The sequence below is a fragment of the Castor canadensis genome, chromosome 15 (genome assembly GCF_047511655.1).
Source record: "Castor canadensis chromosome 15, mCasCan1.hap1v2, whole genome shotgun sequence".
Lineage (NCBI taxonomy): Eukaryota > Metazoa > Chordata > Mammalia > Rodentia > Castoridae > Castor > Castor canadensis.
Genome location: NC_133400.1, coordinates 101244896 through 101264262, shown reverse-complemented (window position 1 = coordinate 101264262; position 19367 = coordinate 101244896). Strand labels below are relative to the sequence as shown.

The 19367-nt window shown below is 55.0% G+C and overlaps 1 protein-coding gene and 1 non-coding gene across 4 annotated transcripts in view; both read left to right on the top strand.

The window, feature by feature from the left end:
- Trim67 (tripartite motif containing 67) overlaps positions 1 to 19367 on the top strand; it is a 45704-nt gene that overhangs the window by 19257 nt on the left and 7080 nt on the right. For 2 of the 3 annotated variants that reach the window (XM_074056878.1, XM_020176643.2), the window contains exons 2-10: positions 1512 to 1607; positions 3544 to 3666; positions 4681 to 4791; positions 5760 to 5919; positions 7680 to 7825; positions 10504 to 10642; positions 11254 to 11557; positions 14202 to 14364; positions 15216 to 18928. In XM_074056878.1, coding sequence (XP_073912979.1) covers positions 1512 to 1607; positions 3544 to 3666; positions 4681 to 4791; positions 5760 to 5919; positions 7680 to 7825; positions 10504 to 10642; positions 11254 to 11557; positions 14202 to 14364; positions 15216 to 15281 — 1308 coding nt within the window. In that variant the 3' untranslated portion in view covers positions 15282 to 18928. The remainder of the gene's footprint in view (positions 1 to 1511; positions 1608 to 3543; positions 3667 to 4680; positions 4792 to 5759; positions 5920 to 7679; positions 7826 to 10503; positions 10643 to 11253; positions 11558 to 14201; positions 14365 to 15215; positions 18929 to 19367) is intronic. The other variant, XM_020176644.2, reaches the window with a different exon arrangement.
- On the top strand, positions 17439 to 17545 carry LOC141417636 (U6 spliceosomal RNA). The gene has a single exon (XR_012442288.1). It is a non-coding gene; the product is annotated as a U6 spliceosomal RNA (small nuclear RNA).

The following is a 19367-nucleotide window of genomic DNA, read 5'->3' as shown; positions in this document are numbered from 1 at the left end:
GCTACCAGTCTAGACAGAGTGACATGGAGCACCTCTGTCATTGCCCTGAGTCCCGCTGGCTGGGGGACGGCCTAGAGGCCACAGCAGAGGGGGATGCTCCTGGGGGAGCTATGGGGGGCAGCTTCAGCCCAACTTGGGGTCAGTGAAGTCACAGACTAAGGGATGCATCACCCAGGAACCACCCAGCTGGGCCTCCATCCAAGGCTCCAGAGCTCCATGAGCAGCCCACACTGGACCTCACCTGAGCTGGCCTCCGACATCTCAGTGTTTTCCCAACTGTTTCCAAATCAGTCACCACCGCTGTCCAGCTGAGGCTGGTCTCTAACTGCTCTAGAGTCCCCAGAGGCCGTGCTGAGCCCAGATTCCTTCTCAGGGCAGTTCTGGGGTGGAACCAGGACCTCATTTCTAACGAGGTCCCTTGTGATGCCACCACTGTGAGAGCCATGGTCCAGTCTAGAGTTGCACTCGGCTCACTCATGCAGCAGACCTGAGCTCGTGCTGCGTGCGCCAGGCTCTGCCGGTGCTGTGTGTAGACAGCCCTGTCCTAGGAAGGAAGACAGAGGGCAGACACGCCTTCCAGGCCAGGTGCTGTCAACGGTCTGAAGACCAGGGGAAGGGAAGAGAGGCCTCACGGACAAGGAGGATCTGAGCAGACTCCTGCAGAAAGGAAAGGGTGGGGCAGGGGAGCCATGGCCTTTCCGGTCCGGTTTGCTCCATTTTCAACTTCTCTACTCTGAAAACTGCAGCTCGTGCTAAAAATCAAGTGTGCTCCGTCGCTGGGTTAGAGGCAGATTCGATTGCGTGCGGGTGGTTTGGTGGAAGGAAGCAGAGTGCCAAAGCCATGGCTCTGAGCTCAGCTTGCAGTTCCGCTGCATTTCGTCACTGGCCCTCAGCCTCAGAGCCACAGGCTCTGCTGGTCACACCCCTCTCTGCAGGGTGAGGGTCCCCAGGGCTGAGGGGCCCACACAGGAGCCCGTGTACCCTTTCCAGAGGACCCCTCAGGAATCCCAGTCCGTACGGCCCAGTATGGACCCACATACGACCACAGGCCTCTTCCTGTCCATCCCACTGGGGCACACCCAGGTCCGAGGCTGAGGAGGACAGAGCTGGCCTGGAGTCTGGGATATTCATACACACCCACTGATGAGGGCTAGGCCACCACAGGAAGAGAAGGGCCTGAGCAAGGCAAGGGCTTACCCGTCTTCGTGTCCAGGGCTCTGGAAACATCACCGGCAGAGTGTCGGCTCCAACCAATTAAGCAAGTGCCCCCCATCTGTTTGCCTCTTTGAGGTCAGGTGGAAGAGCATGGCCAGGCCACACCGCCCAGCACTGCTGGGAGCAGGCGACCGTGCTAGGGGCCACACATCAGCCATGTTCCCTTCATAAATGGGGAAAGCTTACCTGTGGAACCCGTTCCTCCCCTCTCCTCAACACAGGCTTTCCTGGTGAAGCTCAAATGGCCCGCCTGTCTTTGCACCTAACCCCACGTCGATATGTCTGTCTTTTTCCAGGCGCAGCTGTCTCAGGCCTTAAACGGGGTTTCAGATAAGGCCAAAGAGGCCAAGGAGTTTCTGGTTCAGCTCAAGAATATACTGCAGCAGATCCAGGTGAGCCGGCTGCACTTAGCGGGGTGGTTTGAGAGACACACCGAGTGTGGAAAGGAAGGGGACATCTGTGACCAGAAGGTCCCGTGTCCCCATGCATAGCCTTGGGGGCCGAAGGCGCCACTCAGCCTGTTGATGTGTGCATGGCACCTAATGTGGGAGTGAAATTTGCATGAGGCCAGAAAGATGTGTTCCAGTCCCGCGTGGTGGTGTTTGGGGCTTTTGCACCCAAACAGGCCCGTGTAGTCAATGCATTGAAATATAAAGGCCTCATTTCCTGAACAAATGTGTTTACTGGGCGCTCACACGTGTGCACACACACAGAGTGTCAGCACGGAGGAGGAATTCAGAGCTCATTCCTGCACCTGGCTGCAGAGAAGGGACTGGGGACTCTTGCTGTCCTCGCAGTCCTTTTGCCTCAGCCTCCTGAGTCTGGGATTAGAGGCATGCTTCACCGCACTGGATCCCATGAGGCATCTAAGTCATGATGGCCTCGATGGTCCACAGGTACAAGAGGTGACCACCATCACAGGATATCAGGGACAGAGCAACGAGAAGTTTATGCTCACAGCTCAGCAGGCTGGAAGTCCAGCGTCAATATGTGGTCAGGGTTGGCTTCTTCTGAGACCTCCCTCCTTGGCTTGCAGATGGCATCTCTCCCTCTGTCCTCACGTGGTCGTTCCTCTGTATGTCTCTGTGTCCTAATTTCCTTTTCTTATAAAGGGCATCAGTGAGATTGGATTAGAGCCACCCTGATGGCCTCATTTTAACTTAATGATCTCTCTCTCTTTTTTTTTTTGGTCAGTATTGGGGTTTGACTCAGGGCCTTGTGCTTACTAGGCAGGCACTCTACTACATGAGCAAAGCCCCAGCCCTTTTTTTTGCTTTAGTTATTTTTCAGATTGGGTCTCACATTTTTTGCCCGGGCCTGGCCTCAGACTAAGATCCTCTTACCCACCCGTCTCCTGCGTGACTGGGGAGACGGGCAGATGCCACCTCGACAGTTTAATTTTTGGGATGGGGGTCTCAATAACTTTTTGCTGAGGCTGACCTTGACTGTGATCCTCCCAATCTCTGCCTCCTGAGTGGCTGGGATTACAGGTGTGAGCCACCGTGCCAGGCCTAGTAGTTTAAGACCCTGTCTCCAAATACAGTCACATTCTGAGGCTTATGACTTAGCATATGATCTGACGGGACCCAGTTTAGCCACAGCAGGACGTTTGAATTCACAGCAGTTTTCCAGACTCAGAACAGCCTTTTGTCAAACTGAGAAAGGCAGACTCCACAGCAACCGTGAGAGTTTTTTTGCTTGTTTTGCTTTTTTTCTGATAATAAGAAGCAGAAGTAAGTGCAACAGGGGAAAAATGGAACTAAGAGAACGGTCACCAGCATCCACCACCAGAGGTGACCTCTCTCACCACTCACCGTCTCCCCACCTTGGACACACACCCACACGTTCTGTGTGGGATTGTACCACGCCTGACTTAGCCCACCTTTGTACTTTTATTTATTATTTATTTTGGTGGGACCGGGGTCTGAACTCAGGGCTTCATGCTTGCAAAGCAGGTGTTCTGTTGCTTGAGCCACACCTCCAGTTATTTCGCTCTGGTTTTTTTGGAGATGGAGTCATGTGAACTATTTGCCCAGGCTGGCCTCAAACCTTGATCCTCCTGATCTCAGCCTCCCAAGTAACTAAGATTGCAGGCGTGAGCCACTGGTGCCTGGCTCTGCCTTTGTCCTCAGCTGTCTTCCACAGCATGAAAAATGCTCTACGAATAGGTTTAGAAGGCTACAGAACAACAGTTGTGCAGATGTGCTGTGATTCACAGCTCCCCTTCCCTCTTCCCAACTTCCCAGCAGCACAGAAAGCTGTGGGGCAACCCAGCTGTAGCACCTGCTGGAGGTCAGGGTCCCTCACTAAGGCCCCCTGCTTCCCCAGGAAAACGGACTGGACTACGAAGCCTGCCTGGTGGCTCAATGTGACGCCCTGGTCGATGCGCTGACACGGCAGAAGGCCAAGCTGCTCACCAAGGTGACCAAAGAGAGGGAACACAAGCTGAAGGTAGGCACTGGTGACCCACACACGAACCCCAATACTTCCTGTGCCTCAGTGGGCACTTGATCCCCGATACGTCCTGCCCATCCGGTGTGGTTGTCACACAGTAGGTGCTGGGTGATCTTGGTTAAGTGGCTGAGTAGATGAGTGAATATGGAGGGGCCCAGCTATGCTCAGAGGCCACTCAACACCCAGGCTCGCTCTCTGCCCAGAGAGCCCTCCCCCTACCCCCCTGGGCTCTTGCATTGTCTGAGCGACTCTTCTTCATGTCATCTTGCTCAGCAGGAGGCTGGTTCACTCAGGACTCTGGCGGCTCTGTCCCCTTCCGGGGTTGTCTCTGACACTCGTGCACCAACAGTCAGCAGTCATGCGGACAGCCGGTTTCCACCCAGGCTGGCCCTCTCCTTACACCTGGCTCGGGTGGTGTCCTGGAATGCTCTGACCAGCGAAGGGCTGGCACTTTCCGGGAGCTCCGTCTCTACAGAGACGTTTCCTGAATGTTACTTGTTTTCAGGGCTGGGACTCAAACCCGGAGACTTGCACATGCACGGCAAGCTCTTTATCAACTGAGCTTTATCCCACCCCAGCCCTTGGGTTTTGAGATAAAGTCTTGCTATGTAGCCCAGGCAGGCCTCAAATTCTCCATCCCCCTGCCTCAGCTTCCAGAGTGCTGGGATTGCAGGCATGTGCCCATCTAGAAAACATTACTTTTGAGGAGAGAAGGACGTTTACTGGAGAGGACCTGTGGTGTACCAGTGAAGCAGCTGAACCCAAGTCTCTGTGACCAGCCGCAGGTCACAGAGCAAGGCAAGAAGCCGGCCACAGTCCCTGGGCCATTGCAGATGATGCCTTGCTCAGTGTTGCTGCCCAGAGCTCAGAAAGTTTGCTGGGCTGGAAGTGTGTCCATTATTCCCCATTAAGGGGACACAGGGAGCTCAGGGCAGAGCAGCACCACCTCACTCTCTGGCTAGCTATCCATCCTCTGAAGAGGTGGGTCCTAAGAGGGTCTCTCTGCTGCAGATGGTTTGGGACCAGATCAATCACTGCACACTGAAGCTGCGCCAGTCCACGGGGCTGATGGAGTACTGCCTGGAGGTAATCAAGGAGGATGACCCCTCAGGCTTCCTACAGGTGAGTTCAGACCCGAGGACCACAGGTCGGCTTCCTTCTGCCCCCTAGCACCCTCCCTAAGCCAGCCCACATTCTAGACAAGCTCCTCCCCTTGCTCAGTGACACCAGAAGACCTAGGCTCTCACCGTGCCTCTGACTCTCACTAGCTGTGACCCTAATTTGGCATCATCCATGAAATGGGGACCAAAGGCCAGGCTGTGACATTTCCCCACAAGTGGGAAAGGACAGCCTTGGCCAAACAAGCTAGACAGATTGCAAGGGAGAAGTCGCAGATCCATATGGTCCATGACCTCAATGCCCACCGACAGGCCTGGCCGGTGACCAGCTGCCTATGCTAGTACAGCCTTCTTGGGGTCATTGTCCCAGCACTCAGGCTGAGTCAGGGACATGAGTGTCTCTTGACTGTGATTCGGCCTGTCTGTGGGAAAATGATGAGCCCCTCTGCTGCTTCCCAGGAAGGGTGCAGAAGGTCACGTGCATCCCTTAGGGACATGTGCAGATGTCTGACCAGCAGGACTTTCCAGCACAGGAGAGCAGAGCCGTGGGTGTGACACAGTCAGGAGGAAGTGGGCTTCAGACCTCGGGGGTATGGATACACTTCTTCACACCCTGGGACAGATGACACTAGTACCTCAACCAGTACTAGTTCTGGCAAGCAGATGTAACAAAGGGTGCTTTTGCATATTTTAAGAAATCCTCATTTACTACAAAAAAAGGTTTGGCCTAATTTCTTTAAAGAGCCAGTGGTTGTTTGCATTACATCAGTGTGACAGTTTTGAACTGTCACCGAAAAATACAACATGTCTCTACACAGTCAGGACAGGAGCCAATTCTTCTCTGCTGTGACTCCAGGGCACAGGCTCAGCATATCTCTTTGGTCCCCTGAGCCGCAGAGGCAAACCCCCAGCCCTCCCTCATGGCTGGCTGCACACATCTTCAGTACCAACCTGACCTTGTGTGTCTTTAAGATCTCTGATGCACTGGTCAAGCGTGTGCAGATGTCTCAGGAGCAGTGGGTCAAAGGTGCCCTGGAGCCGAAGGTGTCTGCGGAGTTTGACCTGACCCTGGACAGCGAGCCACTGCTGCAGGCCATCCACCAGCTGGACTTCATCCAGATGAAATGTAGGGGTGAGCCGCGGTCGGCCCAGTTCAGTCTGTGCTTTTCCCCAAGAAGCATCCGGCCTGAGGGCTAGCTGGGTGCTAGTGGGAGCCTGTGACACACAGCATGGCAGAGAGGGAGGGTGGGGACGCCCAGTCCCAGGCCTGACTGGGTGAGCTGGGACAGTAGCCCCCCACCTGAACTTGAGTTTCCCTTTGGTAATTTGAGGACCACTTGAGAACACTAGGTAGGGTCCAGCACATGTCAGGTGCCAGTCTCAGGACGCAGTGATGATCAAGTTTGCAAGCTCCTCGTAAGACTGAACTTCTAGACTAGAGAAGGAAATAAACAGATCAGGAAGCCATGTCTGACAGCAGCAGGTGCAATGGAGAAAAAGCGGGGGAAGGGGTGTATTTTCAGGGAAGAGAAGAGAGGAAAGAAGAAAGGAGAGGGGAAGGGAGGGAAAGAGGAGGTGGAGAGAGAAGCATCTTAAGGGAAGAGCATTTCAGGAGGCAGAGATGGCAAGTGCCAAGGCCCTGAGGCAGGAACAAGCTTTCTGTGACCCAGGAAAAGCAAGGTGTGAGGCAAGCAGAAGGAATGGGTGGAGGATGGCGAAAGCCAGGTTCAGAAAGTCAAGGAGGACGAACAGCAAAGGGTTAAGTACAGTTTGCACAAGTCAGCTGGTAGCAAAATTAGCAAGTGCTGACCAGAACCAGAGCCTGTCTTACTCTCTGCCTCTCCAGAAATGCCCAGGGCACCTTCTGGGGGAAATACAGCCGTTCCATGTGGACTGAGGCTACACCTGCAGAATCTGTGAGCTCAGGCAGCGCTGACCTGCAGAATTTGTGGCCGTTTTTAAACTATGGAAAACAGGTCTCTTAGCACCCCAGGCTCACTCCCACACAGTTTGCACCTTGTGAGGTTTGGAAATGCCACCTGCCCAGGTGTAAATGAGACACAGTGCAGAAATGGGAGGACCTGTCATGCCCTGGAGTCAGAGGAGGGGGTTATGGTGGAGGGAGGGGTAGCCCAGGAAAGTGGGGGCACCAGGGGGGAGAGGCTTGGGGGCTCCAGGTGCTGCTCCTGCCCTGTGGGGTTGCAGGATTCAGGGGCAGGAGCAGGAAAGGATGGAGAAGGGCGTCTTGTGCCAAGCCAAGGGTGGGCCAGGCTGCACTTGCTCTCGTGCCTGAGAGCACGACTGTGATCAAGACAGATTTCACCGAACTGCACAGTCAGCTAACACTTGGGAGACAGAGACCCCATGCTTGGAACCAAATTGAAAAAGGCAGTTTGTACAGAACCAATTTTGCCATTTTCCCTTTTTAAAAAGGTCACGGTGGGCTATGTCAACTTCTAATGTATCTTGAGCCTGAACAGAGCTGAAACACACACATCTCTCCCTCCCGGCTTAAGGGAGCTCAGGGCAAACTTGATTTGATTCCTGGTTGCTTGAGTTGTCTGTCCAGTCCTCCATGACTCCATTTCTTGCCTGGGTCTAGTCCCCGACCATTTAGAGTCCCATGTAGGTGGGGAGGACCTCCTTCCTCAGGGGACAGGCTCCCTGGGGAGAGCCATCCACAGTGCCTGCGATGTCAGGACACCCCCAGGGCTAGGAAGGACATAGGCATCTGCTCCCCATCTCCAGCCCACCCTGAGGATGGGAGTGGCCACAGGTTAGTGACAGAACTCGGCCTTGCTGTCCACTGGGCCAGGAGCCCCTGGGACGGGCCAGGATGGGCTGGAGCCTGCAGAGGGGGCTGTGAACTGACCGAAGCCATCCCTGTCACAGTGCCACCCGGGCCCTTGCTTCAGCTGGAGAAGTGTTGCACCCGCAACAACAGTGTCACCCTGGCTTGGAGGACACCGCCTTTCACCCACAGCCCCGCGGACGGCTACATCCTGGAGCTGGATGACGGCGATGGGGGGCAGTTCCGGGTGAGAATCACCGTTTACTGGGGGCCCTAACGCACAGGCCCAGAGTGGCCCAGCCTGTCTTAACTCAATGCCATCCTGAGAAAAGAGCCCTGGCCTCAAGGACAAAGGGAACTGGCTGGTTTGTCTCATGGGCAATGGGGCTTCCCTACCTCAGGGGCTCTGGACCCAGCCATAGGCAGAAGTGTCTGGCAAGGAATACTGGGGAAGGACTGACACAGGTGTGGGGCAAGGTAGAGCTCAGAGGAGATGTCACCTGTGCCCCTCCTTCCCTGATTACCCCAGCCCAGCGGTGGGCAGTCTTCATCCCCCCCACCTTCCATATACCCTTCCCTCATACAGCGACCTGTTCCCTGCCAGGTGTGGTCACATCACATCTGTCTGGCTCACTGACCTACCGGGGTGGGGGTAGGGGTCTTGTCTGGGGAAGGCATGCATTTCTGCAGCAAAACCTCCCATGGGCCTTGAATACATGGCAAGACGCTAGGCTTGCAGAACGCACATGACAAAAGAGTGTTGGATTGGGACAACACTACACTCACACCCTTGGGTGGCCCATCGTGGCAATAGCAAGGGCTCTTGTGAGGCTAAACGGCTGGGGGGGGTACTTCTTCTCCCTCATGTGCTTGCAACCAGAACTGCCCCAGCCCAGCCCAGAGCCCAGCAGAGGAGCCCGAGGTGCCACATGGCAAGGTTCAGGTGCACATGTGCCATGGAGCACAGCCCTGGGCCCACTCACATCAACTCCTTTCCAGCCCAAGAAAACTGAAGGCTTGTGCTAACAACTCCACAGCCATTAAGAATTCTCAGCCCAGGCAGTAGACCACCTTCCTAGCAAGCCCAAAGCCCTAAGTTCAAATCCCAGTACCACCACCACAAAAAGAAAAAAAAAAAGGAATTGCCAGGTGTGGAGGCCATGCCTGTAATCCCAGCACTCAGGAGGCTGAGGCAGGTAAGAAGGCTGAGGATTGTGAGTTCCAGGCCAACCTGGGTTACATGGTGAGATCCTGTCTCAAAAAATTTAAAACAATTCTTGTCTTCCTTCCCCAGGGAGCTGCACTCATTGAGCCAAGGGTCAGCACCCCTTTAGTTCTCTTGGAGAAAAAGTTTTTTACTTTGGTTCTTTTTTGCGGTGCTAGAACCCAGAGCCTTTCACCTATGTAGAGCCAGGCAAGGGCTCCACCCCTGAGCTACGACCCTAGCCCCTTTAGTTTCTCTGAAAGGGACTTATAGTGCACGCCGTTTCATTTTCCATTTGAAACGTGTGAGCTTGAAGGAGTTGGGGCAGTAACTGTGGCAGACCCTTGGGAACTCCTGTGGCCTGTGTGGACGCCCATCTGGAAGTCAGGGGAGGTAGCCTGAGCACAGAGGGCAGGTGGAGGTGTGGTGCAGACCTTGCCCTCTGTGTGCATGTGACCCCGCCAGACACCAGGATGCAGCAGAGCCAAAGCTGGAGATGTTGCGAGCAGTCCCCAGAGCTCCCCTTTGAGCATGGCCACGACAAAGCAAGATGCCAGGGAGGCTCGAGAGGAACAGCCAGCCACACGGTGGTAGACAGACCCGGCTGTGAGCCTCCACCTCTAGATGGACTAGCTGCTACCCTGGGCCCACGGCCCCCCTTCTTCAGGCCTCCTCATGTGTAAAACAGGGACCAATAGTGCCCCAGGTGTGTGATTCGGATACCTCACACAGCCACGCAGCAACCAGCACGCAGCAATTACTGACAATAATGGGAAGTCAAGGGCGAGTCCGCAAATGGCAGGCAGGAAAGAGGCTTCCGACAGAGCGAGCAGCGTGGACTGCATGACAGGACACGGAACGGGCTGGTAGTCAGCCATCCATCTCTGTGACAAAATACCCGAGAAAGTCAGCTTCAAGGGGAGGGAAGGATGGACTCACAGTTTTGGAGGCTCCAGTCTTGGCTCTTGTTTCAGGCTCTGTGGGGATGGAGCCTCATGATGGGGAGTGGGCTCACCTCACGACGACCAGGCAGCAGAAAGGGAGCAAGCGCTTTTCTAACAGAGCCCGTCCTCCAAAACCCATTAAACTGTGGGCTCTTCAATGGATTGACTCACTGATTACCCCCCACCTCCTAAAGGGAGGCCGCACTGGGGACTGAGCCTTCCACACACGAATGCTGGGACAATTCAGATCCACACTGCAACAGGGGGTGCGTAGGGCCAAGGAAACTTAGAAGCAATTGGGGAACAAAGTTGAGCCCTAGAAAAGGAAAACTGGAGCCTGGAGTGGGAACATCTCACCCTGTGGGAAGAACCAGAAAATGGCAGCTCCAATGGAGCCAAGGAGCAGAGGACACCTACTGCAGGACTGGAAGGGACATCAGAGTCAAGGTCTCCCAGGGCTCCAGAGTCTTCGGACAGGGTTGACCCCAGCAGAAGACAGGTCATTCTTGGGCAATGTCCCACCTGGCTGCAGACATATCACCACTCCATCCCCAGACCCTGAACTCCCCGCTGCCTCCCAGGCAGAGGGCCAGCCAGCCTGTGGGAAGCTTGGCAAGGTCTGGGGTCTCCCAGGGTGACCAGGATGGGTTCCAATGTCCCCGGTTGGACAATTCTGGGGAGTGATGGCACCTCCAGTGTCAGTGTGTACCCGGCAGCGTTTGCTAGGAGGGATTTTTCAAAAGCCCGAGGGCTAAGGAGCACACATGGCTCTTCCAGGAAGTGTACGTGGGTAAGGAGACCCTGTGCACCATCGATGGGCTGCACTTCAACAGCACCTACAACGCCAGGGTCAAAGGTTTCAACGCCTCCGGTGTCGGGCCTTACAGTAAGACCGTCGTCCTGCAGACGTCTGACGGTGAGCACCAGGCCTCCCCGTGGAGGCCCAGATTCATTCTTGCCTTGAGTTCTGCGGTCACCATTGCACACGTGTGCGTGCATGTGCATATGTGTGCTTCCTACAGAAGCTGTTGGAGGAACACAGAGCAGGGTGCGCGTGTGTGCGCGCGTGCGTGCATGTGCGTGTGGGTGTGTACGTGTGCGTGCGCGTGCGTGTGTGCGTGTGCGTGCCTGTGTGTGTGCGTGTGTGCACGTGTGTGGGTGTGCGTGTGCATGTGTGCGTGGGCGTGCGCACGTGTGTGTATGTGTGCGCGCGTGTGTGTGTGCGCGCGTGTGCGTGTGCGCATGTGCACGCGTGCATGTGTGCGTGCGTGTGTGTGCATGTGTGTGCATGTGTGTATGTGTGCGTGTGTGCGTGCACGCGTGTGTGCGTGCGTGCATGTGTGTGCGTGTGTGCGTGCGTGTGTGTGCGCGCGTGTGCGTGTGCGTGTGCGTGTGTGCGCGCGCCTCCCACACAGAGACCCATTGGCTGCTGGGCTGACTTTCTGATAGAAGCAAGTAAAGCCTGTCTCTGAGCTCCTTAGAAACTCCATCACCTGACCCTCTGCCTCGTAACTCCTTCCTTCCCAGTGGCCTGGTTCACATTCGACCCCAACTCTGGGCACCGGGATATCATTTTATCCAATGACAACCAGACAGCGACCTGTAGCAGCTATGATGACAGGGTGGTGCTGGGCACGGCTGCTTTCTCCAAGGGCGTACACTACTGGGAGCTGCATGTGGACCGGTATGACAACCACCCAGACCCCGCCTTTGGGGTGGCCAGGGCCAGCGTGGTCAAGGACATGATGCTGGGCAAGGATGACAAAGCCTGGGCCATGTACGTGGACAACAACCGCAGCTGGTTCATGCATTGCAACTCCCACACCAACAGGTGCGCAGCCCGCTCTGCCTCAAAGAGGCAGGTGTTCAGTGTCCCTTCCACTCCCCCAAGGCCAAGCATCGGGATGGGGGAAGGAGGCATGTTTAGCACTTTGGTCCCCAGTTCCTGGTGGCTTTGAAAATGACCAAGGAGAAGTGACCATTTTTCCTATGAATTACCCCTGACCCAGTAGGTCTCCCAGTCACCCCAGCAGCTGCACAATGGGATCCTGCTGGGTACCCACTTGTGGTTGTCTGCCTGGTTCTGCCCACCTTCCTTCACAAGCAGCAGGCCAAGCTGAGTCACGCACAGCACTAACAGTTCCTTTCTCCCCATGGAGGGGGCAGGTGCCACCGCCATGGCCAGCATTTGCCTGGGATGACCCCTGCTGCTGCCTGGGGAACAGAAGCCTCAAGGAGTCCACCTTACCAGGTCCCAAATCCTACAGGGTGTGTCCTGCAGCTCTCACGGGCTGGTTCCACACAGCTCCTGCAATCAGCCCCAGCACCTTCCCTGCAGGGAAGGAACCAGCCTCTCTTGAGGGAGCTAGGTCCAGCCTGGCCAGGAACTTGCCTGAAGACCCTTGGGTCCATGCAGTCCCACCATCTTTTTCCTAGTAGTCCCCTTCTCGCCAGCAGCCTGGTCCTTCTGCACACTCTACCCGGGTGCTGCAGGCTGACCAGGTGACATAGGCTGACCAGATGCAGCAGACTGACCAGGTACTGTAGGATGCTTGGATGCTGCAGGCTGACTGAGTGCTGTAGACTGACTGAGTGTCACAGTCTGACCAGGCACTAGAGGCTGACTGGGTGCTGTAGGTTGACTCAGTGCTGTAGGCTGACTGGGTGCTTCTGGCTGACCAGGTGTTGCAGGCAGACTGTGTACTGCAAAATGACCAGATGCTGCAGACTGACTGACTGCCGTAGACTGACTGAGTGCCGCAGTGTGACCAGGTGACGCAGGCTGACCAGGTGGTACAGGTTTACTGGCCAATGCAGGCTGACCACTCCTCCCCCCCCAGCCCATGGAGGGGCCAAGTACAGACCCATCAGCTCCATCTCTGCTCCCTTAAGCAAACCAGCAGCCAGATCCCCATGTCCTAGAGGGAGTAATAACCAGGAGCGCGTACCAAGTGCTAACTTTTGCCCAACACTTTGGGAAGCTCCTGACCTACCTGATCTTGCTTGGTCCTCCTAAAAGACTATTACTATTTCCATTTCCCAGATTATGAGGCAGGTTATAAACAGAGAGGATGGTATGAAAATGTCATAATGAAACACATTATTTTGTACAACTAATATACGCTAACTTTAAAAAGACCCCAAAAGTAAAAAACATAATTACCACCCAATAAAAATACAGCCTTTCTTTCAAAAGAAAAAAAAGTGGGGGGAGAAGGGAAGGAACGGGGAGAGAGACCGGCAGACACTTTAGACAACAGCCCAGCCACAAGATTCTTTGGCACTTGCCCAACCCCAACCTTGCCCACAGGGTGTGGGTGCCACACCACCCCAGCTGCCTTTGCTGCCCTTGCCAGCTCCTTGGTCCTCCATAGAGGATCAGGGGAGTGGAGACCAGAAGAGAGCAGAGAGAGGACTCGCCCTGTTTGCACCCCCTCCCACCAGAACTAGCTCAGTCCCAATGGAGGCCTGCTGCTTCCTCTAAGCACTGACCCCGGCTCCTGGCTGAGTCCGTGTGGGAATCACTATTGCACGGCACGCTGGTCATTACTGCCACCTGGTGGTCAGTGTCCAAATAGCAGTAACAGTTCTATTCTATTTCCTGTTTCCCAGCTAGATGGGCGCCACCCTGGCACCTGCCAGGACACCCACCCTCTCCAGGAAGACCCTCCTGGTTGGCCCCCCAAGTCCTCTTCGAGGATTCCTGTCAGAAGCCCTGCTCAGTGCTCACCTCTGCCCCAGCTCGGTCCTAACCGGGAGGGACAAGCTATTTTCCTATTAGGGCCCAGCAAGGTCAATGCTAACAGCTCAGCTAAAGGAAGAGTCCACTGATGGGTCAAAGGCAAAATCAGCCAGGTTTCCACATTCCTCCCTTAGAGTGAGGATACAGTTGTTTCCGCCAACACCTTCACCACAACGCACACCACTGACATTCGCCAAGCTCTCCACCCCCGGTCATCCAACAGGGTATGGTGATTCAGAGGACATGACTCCCAACTCGGTGCCCCTAGGGACCCACCATGGTTCTGGGGAAGTGAGCTGAAGAGGGTGGGTGCATTTCAGAATGTCCTGGAGGCCTGGGTGTCTGCACCTCCCTCGGTCCCAGCACCCTCACAGAGCTAAAACCAGAAAGGGGACCAAGTTCCTTTCCTTTCGTGACTTCTGTGCCCTTGCTTCATGCTCCATGGTTGCAGGTGGGGCCTACCCATCCAAACCCCAATGCCCTGGCGTGCAGAGCTCAGATGCTGTCAGAAAGAAGGGGTTGAACAAGCCAGTCTTGTGTGGCCCGCTGGCGTGTGGGTGTGCTGCAGGAGAAAGATCACAGAATCTTTCCTGTGGTCAGTAGAATGCGCCCTGCCAGCTCATCCGGGGCTGGTGTTAGCTGAGGGAATCCTGCATCCTGTAAGTGCTCCTGAGTTATAACTACCTCCCGAGATGGGGGTGGTGATGGGTTTTCCTGGGGCTTCTTTTCCCAGGACCGAAGGCGGCGTGTGCAAGGGGGCCACTGTCGGGGTGCTGCTGGACTTAAACAAGCACACCCTGACGTTCTTCATCAATGGGCAGCAGCAAGGTCCCACAGCCTTCAGTCACGTGGACGGGGTCTTCATGCCGGCCCTCAGCCTCAACCGCAACGTACAGGTAACTAGCGCCCCCTCCAGGCCGCAGCCAGTCTGGCTGTTCCCTGCTGCTTGAGCAAAGTAGATCTAAAGCTGACCACAGTGACCACCAGGCACTCTGGCACTCAAGCAAAGGTGGCCTTTGCTGTGTCAGTTCTGACTTGTTCACTTGATCGGGCAGGGGCTCCATGGGCACAGCCTGTAAGGGGCAGAGCTCAGGGCCAGGCCTGTCCTAGGGGAGTGCCACTGACACAGGAGGCCTGAAGCAGACAAAATGCATGAGCAGAGGGTGTGTGGGAGAGGAGAACCAACTCTAACAGAGTCCTCCTGTCCCTGGGGTGGGCAGGGACTTGCCTGTGGTGCCTACTGCTCTTCATATTGGTGAGTCCTCACAGCCACTCCCAGTCTCTTGCAAAAGGCCTTGAGGCAGGCTGCAGTGTGGGCTGTTAGTCCTCAGAGTTAACAGAACAGCCCCAGGAAGGAGGCCAAGGAAAGACAGTGCAAACACGGCCACGAGAACCAGGCTGCTGCTGGTAAAGTGGGGAACCTGCTCAGCCAGCTGTGTGGCTCTTATTATGAGGAAACAGGCACAAGCTGACAAGGACCTTGGCAATGTGGAGTGGCCCCAACTGCCAACTCCACAGTGCAGAGCTGCCCTGGGCTGTTGCTTGCACTAGCCCTTGAGCACGGAGGACACAGTGTGACCACTGTGCTGTCATGGTGCCTTCTTCTCCTCCTTGTCTTCCTCCTCCTTGTCCTTCTCCTTATTCTTCCTTTCTTTGGTGCTGGGGGTGGAACCCAGAGCCTTGCACATACTAGGCAAGTGCTCTGCCACTGAGCTATGTCCCCAGCCTGTCCCACCTTCTTTTCTAGGTCACCCTGCACACAGGACTGGAAGTGCCAACGAACCTGGGGCGGCCAAAGCTGCCAGGCAACTAGCGTGGCAGACCTGCTGTCCAGCGGCTGTGACAGAGGCACCTGCAGGCAGAGCCATGTCGCCCTCACCAAACTGGAACAACCCCCGAGGGCAGGGTCAACAAGTCCTGGATGCAGCCCAGCCATCATTGAACCTCTGGAGATGGTTTCTTTGGGGAACAGGGAAGGCGTCCACAGGCCACATTGTGGCTGCCACCGTCAGTGGTGGGTAGAGATGCGTGCTTCACAGACACTCACTGCCTGAGATTTTCCTGAGTGCAGTCTCCAGAAGACCTTCAACTGCACATGTCCGATTCCTGCCATCTGTTCGCAAAACTTGTTTTTTGAGAATGCCTTTGAGACTGGCATTCTAAGAGGGAGTTAGGGAACTGCAGTGTCACCTGTGCCTGAGTGTCAGCCCTGTGGGCACTCTGCTCCGCTTCATGTCCTGGGCTGGCCTCTCTGCAGGATGGAGTTGGTCCTTGGAGCCTTCAGTGTGTGATGCACCTCTGCAGACCTAATTCAGGACTAAAGGAGGGAAAGAAAGGGATGATTGACGCCATTAATGTTTGTCCCTCTCGTTGAACTGCTGAGAACCTTTTAAAAGGGCTTCCTTAGGACTTTTACTAATCAATTAGTTATGTTCTCTCTCTCTCTCTCTCTCTCTCTCTCTCTCTCTCTCTCTCTCTCTCACACGCACACACACACACATACACACACACACACACGCAACAGTCTGCTAATTTTACCCACTCAGTTCTTAGACATAAATGACAACACTGGAATGTGAACAACTGTGACATGTCCTTGCCTGGTGGCAGCTCTTTTCTGGAACTGGCTTCCTGAGAAGTGTCCGGGAAATGCATCCAAGCTGTTCCTCTGAGCTGGGCCATTCTTAGACCAATCAGCACTGAAGCTGGAGAGCCTGGGAATCTTCTGATCATGTCAATACTCCCATTTGCCTCGAGACACCCCCAACGTCATCAGGAAAGCACCATGGTCACAAGAAGTAGCCCCCGTGGCAGGCAGTGGTGGCTCTGCCATGATGGGTGGGGAAGGAGGGACCTCAGAAGAAGGTTGGAACTAGAGGGCGGCACCTTGCACCTGTCTCTTCCCATGTGCACCCGAATGTGCTGTGTCCTGAGGGGCAGCAGGGCTCTGGGAATGCGCTCACCTTGCCCTTGAGGTCCATGAGGTCATCCCACCTCCAGATCCCAGAGTACTGTTTCTCTTCCGTGTCTCCTGCTGCCTCCAGCTCTCTCCTTTTTAAAGAGTCCCTTTTACCAGGCATTTTGTTTGACATTGAGGAGTGACTTGTCTTCGCACTCCGGCACCAACTGTGCTTCCTCAGCTGTCCTCCTTCAGACCATACATCTGCCTTCTGAGTATCTGTTGCTGTGTTGGGCAGGTCTGACAGTACTACCTCAAAGCTCTCCCTTGTGCCCCTCCATCTCTGTAGATGTGGCCGGCAAGGCCAGCTGTCCTGTGTCACCAGGAGCTGCTTGGTGCTGTGTTCCAGCCTCCACACCAGGCCTCAGAACCATCTGATCAGTGGAGATCCAGGTCCAGATATTGCCTCTTCTTCATCTCTCTTCCTGGTGAGTGTTTTCTGGCACTGCTTCTGTCCCGGAGCCCTGGAGGTAGCTAACACAACAGAACTGGGCAGCCCTGTCCTCAGAGGTTCAGCTGCCTGCCTCCGTCCCTTTCCAGCAGCTTCGACCACAGCTACAGCTCCTGGAGGCCCTGGCCAGATGCTTAAAGATGAAGACCAGGCAAGCTGCCACCTTTCTGAGGCAAGGGAAGCTGGGGTGTGGCTGGCAGGCGCAGATGCCAGCAGCTTTGGGGATGTTCTCTCTTTTGGAAAACAGTCCAATGGCCCTGGAGAATAGAGTAGGGAAGGCTAGCTGTGGGGGTGGGGGGAGGCTGAAGGAAGGCTGCAGAGCCCCACATTCACCACAGCTGGGGTCACCAGGGAGCCTGTCTGTAGGGCAATCGTTTGTCTTTGGAGCAAAAGCAGCTTGGAGCCCCAGACCTGTTAATACCCTCTGGGAGATGCAGACTCAAAGAAAGGAAGGCCCACAAGCCAACTCCAACATGCTGGGCCTCAAATCTATGGTCTTGTACATACTGGGCGAGCTGTCCTCAGCCCTTCAGGTGGCCTCTTTCAGAAAGTTCCCTGAAGTGCTGGCTTCAGCAGCACATATACTAAAATTGGAATGATACAGAGAAGATTAGCCTAGTCCCTGTGCAAGGATGACACACAAGTTCGTGAAGTGTTCCATATTTGGGGAAGTTAAAAAAAAAAAAAAGAAAAAAGTTCCCTGAAATTCAAAGAAGAGCAGCCTCCCCACGAGTAGTACTCCCCACGAGTAGAGTGAGAAGCTGGGCATCTCCCCTTCCTGCCTCTCCCCAGATCTCAGAAGCAATACACATCTAATGCCAGGACAGCACCAGATGGCTCAGCACAGCCACATTCAGCACAAAGCAGCTTTCAGGGACAAAAACGCACTGAGAGAGAAGGTTCTGAACTGAGGGTTGAAAACAAGCAAAGAAGGAGCGTCACCCCTCACGGCAGGAAGACAGCCAAGGCACAGGATTCTGATCCCAGCAAATGCCCTACCGCTTTGCAACAGAACGAAATTCTTGTACATAAACGATACCAGGACGAAGTTTTGGTTGGGCTGGCTGAGGAGTAACCTGGTGTAAATCTGTCGAGCAGTTTCCTGGAGAAGGGAATTCCAAGTAGCTAACAATGTCCAGTTGGTTGCGTTGTAAATAACGCCTCTGTAACTTAGCTCTGCAGTGTTCTTTGCTAGTGAGCCACTTTGGCCAAAGTTTATGCGGTTCCTGTAACCTCCTGTGGAAGTCCCCATGGCCCTCACCCCATGCAACACCCCAGCTCCTCCCTCACGGCAGGGAAGAGCAGCACCCACCTGCTGTCCTAGACACCATGACACTGCGCATGGTGTCAACAGCATCTTCAGCCCTGTGTGTGCTCTGCAGTTCTAACAGTGCCCTTAGCTGCCCCATGGCTCCCAAGGCTTCCACAGTGAGCCTGGAAACACCATGAAGCCCCCAGAAGAAGGAGGGCGGCTGCCGTCTCCAAGCCATTCCTCCCGCTGCGGTGCCCAACCTTGCTTGAGCACTCTCAAGTCAGGACCGAAGGTGGGATCCACGTGCATTGCCTCCAGAGACTTTTGCATCCTAAGCCTTAAATCTTACTGTGAGTGGAAGGGTTGGTCCTCCCCGCAGATGATGCGATTCAGCAGCAGTGGCCAGTGCCAGTCCCACACCACCTGGAGCTGGGAGGGCGGGCACACGGGTGAAGTTCTTTGGGTTTCGACATGGGTATAGAACACCATCACCAGATCTTTGGACATTCTGGGGCAGGCCTGCACACTGGAGGACGTTTGCTGCACCCTTGGCCTCCACCCACCAGATGACAGTAGCAATCCCAATGACTGGTGACAAGCACAGATATCTAGAGATGTCACCAAATGTCCCCTGGGGGCTGTCCCAGTTGGGGACCTCTAAGTCATGCCTTTGGTGTGTACTGACATTCAGAGACATGGAGTCACTCACTCCTGTGTTCAGGAAAGCCTGTGTCACAAAGCTGCCGGCCTTCACGCCAACCCAAGACCAGGACTCACCTCAGGTCTTCAGTTGGGCAGGTGAGGAAAAGTGGGTGAGCCACAAACAGAAACCAACCTGTGTGGGCTCACTGAGGATTCCAGCTATCCCCACCTCCCCTGCTGGGAAGAAAAGCTCCTGACCGTCACTTCCTTGCATATTTTACTGGAAGCAACAGGAGCTTCTTCATGACTGGTTGAAGAAATCAAATCAGATAGTGTTAGAAATATCTAACGAAGTCTGTGCTGACCCTGGGAAACCTCAGGACTTTTATTTTGCAAGGGGGCCGGTAGTGGCTATCACTGTTAGCCTTCCTCAGTGTTCCTCCCTGAAGGGGGTCCGGACAGCCTAGGTAAGTGTGCTGCAAAGGCAAGGGTGGGTGTGGGGCAGGAGGAACTGGGCAGACACCAAGTGCAGCTTGAGACAGTCACCTCTGAGCCTGGCTTTGACACTGGTCCACGGTGTAGGCATACCTGGGAG